The following is an 8213-nucleotide window of genomic DNA, read 5'->3' on the forward strand; positions in this document are numbered from 1 at the left end:
CTTCAACAACCCTGCGGAGGTGAGGAAACTAAACCCGACCCATCTTGCACTCATTCCTAAATCTGACAAACCGGAATGTATGAGGGACTTTTAGCCTATTTCTCTTTGTAATGTAAGCTACAAGGTGATCTCTAAAGTGCTAACATCCTGAATTAAAAATATCATGAGCAAAATTGTGGGCAATCATTAAAATAGTTTCAACAAATGGAAATAAGGAAGCGATAATGTCATCATAGCCCAAGAAGCTATCCACAATATGAAACTCAAAAAAGCCAAAAAATGGTCTCGTAGAAATAAAAGTTGATATTGAGAAAGCCGATGACAGGCTTCAATGGGACTTTGTGAGAGAATGCTTATTACAAGAAGTGGGTTTTGAGTCTAATATCCTTGACCTTATTCAAACTTGTATGAACAGTCCCACTATGAAGATTTTATGGAATGGAGAACCAACTGATGAATTTAAACCATCAAGAGGCATAAGACAAGAAGATTCAATTTTCCCCCGCATATTTACTATTTGCATGGAAAAACTAAGTTACATGATTGAGGATGAGATTAAAGAAGGGAGCTAGAAGCCTATTAGACTTGTCAAAGATGGGCCACCAATCTCTCGCCTATTTTTGCAGATGATTTATTTCTATTTGGGGAGGCAACTTCAGATCAAATGGTAGTTATTAATAATTGTCTTGATAGATTCTGCAAAGCCTCAGGGCACTTAGTAAGCAAAAGCAAGACACAGATGTCTGTGTCTAAAGGTGTACACTTCTCAAGGGCTATGGATCTTAGTAAGATTATGCGTATAGGGCTCTCCGGTGATCTTGAAAAATATCTTGGTATCCCTCTACTCCATACAAAAACCTCGTACAACCACTTTAAGCCCATCTTGGGTAAAGTTCAACTAAAGCTGTCAGGATGGAAGAGTAAAATGCTTACATTAGCCAGTAGATCTATTCTCATTATGTTCTTACAGCCTTACCTAATTATCACATGCAAACCATGGTTATCCCAAAGAAGTTATTGACTGAAGTTGAGAAAGCTAGCAAATCCTTTCTCTGGGGTAGTTCTGAAAATGAGAAGAAAGTTCATTTGGTCTCATGGTATACGGTGAAGAGACATCATGATGAAGGTAGATTGTAGGTCAAAGATATTTTTCACTAAAACCAAGCTTCTATCCTGAAACTTTATTGGAACTTGGTGTGTAATAATAATGCGTTGTGGATTCAAGTCCTAAAATCCAAATACAAATGTCGCTCCAACACCCTACCTTTAGTTTGTAAGAGAAGACAACCCTCTATGACTTGGAAAGGTATCCATAAATTATGGGATACCTTCTTGATGGTATTGATAAGCGCTACATGCCTAGAAGGTTATCTAATTTCTGGTGTGACAATTGGTCTACTATGAATATGGCCTTGGTGAACTTCATTCAAAATAATGACACAACCATAGACCTTAAGATGAATATTGAGCACTTCATCCATGCAGATGGCTCTTGGAATCGCACAAAAATAATGAATTGGCTTCATTACAATGTTGTGAATAGAATCACCGACACTAGACCACCATGTGAGATGGGAGGGAGAGAACAATATGTGTGGAAGCATCCACTGATGACTCTTTTGATATTCATTTTGCCTATAATTTTCTTTCTGCAGGTACCTCACCGGGGAAGGACAAAATCTGGATGAAAATCTGGAAATGGAACATCCTTGAAAAGATCAAAGCTTTCATCTAGTTATTAGGGAAAAATAAATTGCGCATAGCAAGCTTGAGGGAGAAAAGAGGGATTGCTAATACAAATTCCTACCCTTTTGGATGCGGCAAGGAGGAGGATGCAATGCATATTGTTCATGATTGCAGATTAGCCTAGGACATGTGGAGACAAGTAGTGAAAGCTGAGTTTTGGTCTGAATTTTCACAACATGACTGCCTTGAATGGATCAAATAGAACTCAAAGAACTCCCCAAGAAACAACAATACAACCAAACTCTCGTGGGCAACAGTCTTTGCTTATATGTGCTAGGAACTTTGGACAGTGAGATGAAGAAATCTTTTCGATGATCAAGCTCAACTTACTCAACTGGATTCAAACAGAATTTTCCACAAAGCTATGGCTTACTAGAAGTATCTAGGTAAACTGAAATCATCTCAGACTGACAATACTTGTGCTAATACCTGGCATAAACCCTCACAAGGCTTTGTCAAACTTGATGTTGATGGATCTTCTAAACTCAATGGTATAGCTACATGTGGAGGATGCATCACTAATGATAACGGGATTGTAAACTTAAAAGCTATTCATCTACCATTGCTGAAGTCTTGGCTGTTTCTGAAGGCCAAGAAATTTGCTGGTATAATGGCTTCAATATATTGAGGTCTACTCAGATAATGTGGAAGCCATTAACCTCATCACTAGAGGTTACCATGAAAATCATCCATATCATGAGATCATTCAAATGCTTGTAATTTTTTTCCTTAAGAAGTGGTCTTTGTCTATTAACTTTGTCTTTAGAGATGTTATTAGTCATGCTCGTTACTTTGCTAAGAAAGCTCATTTGATGAAAAGCCCTCTTTACATCTTTGATCATTCATCGCCTTATTTTTGGATAGGAGATGAATGATGATTGATTACTCTTTATCTTCTTGTTTGTTTTAGGTTCCTGTACTAAGTTTCTTTTCAGTTTTTGAATAAATTTCAGATTTAGTCAAAAAAAAAATTCATCTTCAAGTTGATATTGTTTTGTCACACTTCATCAGCTACGGGGAGCTAGGAATGAAATGGTCCACAAAGACAATTTCATTGATCCAGTATTAATCTTAATTTCTAGAATATGAAGAATTGCTTCGTTGAATAAATTAGCGTGGGAAGGAAAAAAATTTACTAACAGGCTTCCCTGAAAACACATTACCTACAATATGGATAAGAAAGAGTGACACTTTAATTTTAAATTTAAATATTAAAAAAATAAATCTGTAGATGATTTGTAGAGAAAAATCTGTAGTGAAGTTGGCTTAATACTTATACAAACAAGTCAACAACTGTGGCAAAATTTCACATCTGATTGTGGAAGAGGTATCAAACATCCAGAAGAGATGAATTTAAATGGCAACTTATATATTTGGGATTGTGGTTTCAAGAAAGAAAGGAACGAGACTGGAGATCTCGAGTTTGAACCATGGGTATGATACTGTATTAAATACCCAGTTGAGCGAGTTTACTGTCGTTGTGACCTGTATTAGTTGGGGGTCTAGATTTCTTACTATGGAATGACTTCAAGAAGCAAAAGAGGTGCCTATCATTATCAAGAAGAAAATGTGAAGTTTGCATTCTTGAAATTAAGGATCCATTCAGATATTTACTACAGCGCAATAGGATTCCAAGCGTGGTGGCATTTTGTATTCTGTTCACTCCGAACAAGGAACAGGACAAGATTATACGATTCAAGTTCTCCTAATTGAGGATACCCAGGAAGATGAAGCAAGAACTAAGGAAAGTACAAGTTGACATGGCTTTGCATGGTGGATCCGAAGGAATAAGCTAAACCACTGTTTTATTAACAATATGTGTGTTAAAAAAAAAAAATAATGACAACATAACACTGTTGAAATTTAACTTGTGTTAAAAAAAAAAACGACCAAGGACGTGGCTGCCATAATAATCGTCGTCTTGTTGGGCGCAAGCAGGGGAGGTTGCGCTTATCAAAGAAAACGCAGAGGGGGAAAAACTGAACTCTGTAGGGCTGTTTGAAACCTTGTCTATAACAATTTTCTATTCTTTAAAACAAGAGAATAAAAAAATTTATTTAATAATATATTTTTAAAAAGTATTTTAAAAAATAAAAAAAATTATTCTGAAGAACAGAAAAATAAAAACAACTTTTAGGTATTTTGTAATTATTATTCTGAAGAACAAGCGAGAATAAAAAAACATTTATTTTTATTATTTTTTTATTCTCATAACATGCTTTACAAAACACCAATTCTTAAAATAATAAAATAAAAATAATTTCAAATAGCCCTGTAATCTCTCAAGAGAATCTGCTTGCCAAAGATGATAACGTAACCAAGACATATAAATAAATATATTCTCTGTCAAAAATATAAATTATTTTTTTAAAAAAAGATTGAATGTTAAAAAGTATAAAATATTTTTTGTATTTCAAAGGGTAATCATTATGTTTTTTTTAAGTAACCTTAAAAATAAATTACTTTATATTTATTTTAGAATAAAATATTCTATTAAATATAAATAAATATAAAAAATGATGTTAGTTTGAAGACAAGTAATCACTTTATTGAAAATATGAGTCCATTAATAAAAAATGTCTCATACTTTTTAATGTTGGGAGTATATATTTAGTTGACTTGATGTGATGATAAAAAAAAGCACATAACAAAATCCTCTTTATAACCATCATTTTTAAAAAATTTAGAGCTATTCTCATGGGATGCTTACTAAAGAGCAAAAGTGGTGCTTTCAAGGTTATATAATCCAGAGCTTGTCAAGTACCAACCGAAATAAATTTGGCCTCATGAGATCCCAACCTAATTGAAGAGATTACACATGAAGTAAAACCCATGAACCTTATATGTCTCCCTCTTTTTACGTAGAGATAGCAGCATATCTCTCTTTGAGAGAATAAAGATCCAAACTTCAAAATTTGCTTTTGTCATGATTAGAAGAACTTATTCACAATAAACATACATAACCACAACAAATTGATCCATGTCATACTTCAATTTTAAATATGCTGAGGCACATGGAACAACTTGTACAACAGAATGGACTTTCAGCCGGCTTCGATGATGAAATGATGATGATGATTATTATAAGCAACAATTATATACAACAACAACAACAAGCCTTTATCCCACTAGGTGGGGTCGGCTACATGGATTGCAAGACGCCATTGTGCTCTATCATTTATTAAGCTTTTAGAAATATTATTAATTAAGAGATCACGTTCAACAACTTCCAAGAGTGTTCTCTTAGGCCTTCCTCTACCTCTCTTAATCGGACTCAAAGTTATATGTTCCACTCTTCTCACTGGTGCCTCCCTTGGTCTTCTTTGTACATGCCCAAACCATCTCAACCGATTTTCTACCATTTTTTCCTCAATAGGTGCCACCCTCACTTTTTCACGTATGTGCTCATTTCGAATTTTATCTTTACGTGTATGTCCGCACATCCATCGTAACATTCTCATCTCTGCTACTCCAACTTTATGCTCTTGCTGTCCCGTTAGAGCCCAGCATTCACTACTATATAACATTAAGCAACAATTATATAACTAATAATAATAGTTTACATTGTGCTGTTACTTCCCAATGACTTCCATTGTCAGATACTGAATAAGAATATGCTGATTCCATTCCAATTGTAAGCGTTAGTTGCCTATATTCAACTTTTGTCGCCATTCATTACATATATCCAGTTACTATAGTTCTAAGCATAATCAAAATTGATGGGTTAATAAAGGCATGAAAGCTATATGAATTCAGTCTCTAATTGAAAAACCGTTACTTAATGTATTCTGAAATTTGTTCTGTTTCTGATGTAAGTTTCTTCATCACCTTCATGCAGGGATTAAATAATAGAAAAATCTCAACTTACTTATGATGGCTATGGTAAGCCTCTATTTTCATTTCCGCCATGGATGGAACAAGAATGCTTCTATCATCAATTCTGGAACGATTGCCATTTGAGCTAAACCCAACCTTCTATTTGTCTCTCTTTTTGTCCATGATCGCCATCTTTGTGCTCAAACTCACAAGAACAAGAAGAGACAAATTGAATCTGCCTCCATCCCCACCTAGGTTTCCATTCATCGGCAATCTACATCAGATTGGCACTCTGCCTCATCGTTCTCTCAAAGCTCTCTCACACAAGTATGGCCCTCTCATGCTTCTCCACTTGGGTCAAAAGCCAACTCTGGTGGTTTCTTCTGCACACATGGCCAGAGAAATAACAAAATCCCATGACGCTGTTTTCTCAGACAGGCCTCAAACCACAGCAGCTAAAATCATTCTCTATGGATGCAAGGACTTGGGTTTCTTACCCTACGGTGAAGAATGGAGGCTCAAGAGGAAAATCTGTGTTGTTGAACTTCTCAGCCCTAAAAGGGTTCAATCCTTTCAGTTCGTTGTAAAGGAGGAAGTTGCAGATATGGTGAACAAGATTTGGGAAGCATGTGCAGATCGTAATGATAATAATGGGTCTTGCGTGAATATGTCTGATATGATTGTTGCAGCTTCAAACAACATAGTTTGCAGATGTCTTGTTGGACAGAAGTTCCATTCAGCAGATGGGAAAAGAAGCTTTGGAGACTTGGCGACACAAATTAGTGCTCAAACTGTGGCATTCAGTTTTGGGGACTTTTTCCCTTGGTTGAGATGGATTGATGTTGTTACTGGATTAATTTCAAAGATGAATGCTACGTTTAGAGAAGTCGATGCTTTCTTCGATGAGGTGATTGCCCAACATAAGAAAGAACATGGTGGCAAATCGGAAAAGAAAGACTTCATTGATATTCTTCACCATCTTCAAGAACATGGTCAGCTTGACATGGAGCTTTCCCAATTTGACCTTAAAGCAATGATAGTGGTATGATCTATCTTTCCGTGAATTGAATCCTCCGTATTCATACAAAACAATATAATACTTTTTCAGAAAATCTTCATTTTCACAATTGCAGGATTTGTTCCTGGGAGGAAGTGACCCAACGGCAACAGCTCTGGAATGGGCATTTGCTGAGCTCATGAGGAATCCAGGAACAATGAAGAAAGCCCAGGAAGAGGTAAGAAGAGTGGTGGGAAATAAATCAAAAGTGGAAGAAAATGATGTAAGACAGATGAAGTATTTGGGATGTGTACTCAAAGAAACTTTAAGATTACATCCTCCTGTTCCTCTTTTGATCCCAAGAGCAACAAGATCGAGTGTGACACTGGGAGGATACCATGTTCCTGCAAAAACAAGTGTATTTGTGAATGCATGGGCGATTCAGAGGGACCCAGAATTCTGGGAAAGACCAGAAGAGTTTGTTCCAGAGAGATTTGAGAATGGCCAGGTTGATTTCAGAGGGCAAGACTTCGAATTTATTCCGTTCGGAAGCGGGAGAAGGGGATGCCCAGGAGTTTCATTTGGGTTTGCATCACTTGAGTTTGCATTGGCTAATCTTCTGCATTGGTTTGATTGGAAGATTCCTGAAACATGTAAATCTGGTCCAGACATGGACATGAGTGAGGCATATGGAATTACTTGCAGAAAGAAAGTACCCATTTGCGTTCAACCGATGCTACACTCCGTTTGATCTAAGTTTTGAACGTCCAGTTCATGATTTATCTTTCCAGTATGTGGTTTCAATTAACATTTTAAATAAAAACTTCTTGTAAATTGTGCTTGTATTAATGTTTTCAACTAGGTATGCTCTGTTGAAGCTTGAATTGCGGTTGGCATTGAATGTTGGAGTTCATGTTTAAGGATTGCATAGTTGTAAAAATGCTGTATTTTTCAAAGTTCACACGCTGAGGAGATTTCATGCTATTCTGACTATTGAGGACCTCACTCGTGTTGAGAAAGATGAGGGAGCATTTTGAGATCTCTGTACAGAAGATTCTTTTTTTTTATTTCAGGGGCATTAATGGGAAGGGACAGGATTAGGATAGCCATTTCCTGTATCTCATATAACTTTGTCTCATCCCAAAAGTTATTCCATCATGTTTGGAACTAGAATGAAATAAGGACATTCTGCAAATAAAAAGTGAAAGAAAGATCTAAATAACATTTATTAAATTATATAACTTATTAATTCCAAAACCAAAACAATACAAATATATAAATTTAATCATTAAATTACATCAACTACAATGTAAAGTAAAAAATCACCATCACAACTTAAAGTTAGGTACACACCAACCACAAATAACCTCCAGGCAATGAGTACAATAACAACAAAATCATTAATAAATTATTCAATTTAAATAAACTAGTCAAGTACAATATCAAATCATTGGTTATTCTTTAGTTGAGATATTTGAAATTATTACATATTAATAAAAAAAATGTATGTATATCATTAACAAAATATATATATACTAAATGCATAAACTATTACATATTAATAAAAGAAAAATAATAATAACATGTATATTGTACATGGAATAAATAAATAACATGTGTATTATATTCGGGATGGGATGCCTCAAGAGTGATC

The 8213-nt window shown here is 35.3% G+C and overlaps 1 protein-coding gene across 1 annotated transcript; it reads left to right on the forward strand.

Moving 5' to 3' along the window:
- Window positions 1-5489: 5489 nt before the first annotated feature.
- On the forward strand, window positions 5490-7515 carry LOC129309621 (cytochrome P450 71A1-like). Its single transcript, XM_054951261.1, has 2 exons — window positions 5490-6604; window positions 6696-7515. Exons 1-2 carry the CDS (start codon window positions 5654-5656, stop codon window positions 7308-7310), a joined length of 1566 nt encoding a protein of 521 aa, XP_054807236.1. The 5' UTR covers window positions 5490-5653; the 3' UTR covers window positions 7311-7515.
- Window positions 7516-8213: the final 698 nt, after the last annotated feature.

Source organism: Prosopis cineraria, unplaced genomic scaffold (genome assembly GCF_029017545.1).
Source record: "Prosopis cineraria cultivar Desert tree isolate PC_DT_omini unplaced genomic scaffold, ASM2901754v1 PC4, whole genome shotgun sequence".
Taxonomy (NCBI): domain Eukaryota; kingdom Viridiplantae; phylum Streptophyta; class Magnoliopsida; order Fabales; family Fabaceae; genus Prosopis; species Prosopis cineraria.

Excerpts from the sequence above, each read along its gene's own strand:
- LOC129309621 (XM_054951261.1), top strand. The coding sequence starts at position 5,654 with ATGGATGGAACAAGAATGCTTCTATCATCAATTCTGGAACGATTGCCA. Across the intron at positions 6,605-6,695 it reads ACCTTAAAGCAATGATAGTG|GATTTGTTCCTGGGAGGAAG; the intron begins GTATGATCTATC and ends TCACAATTGCAG.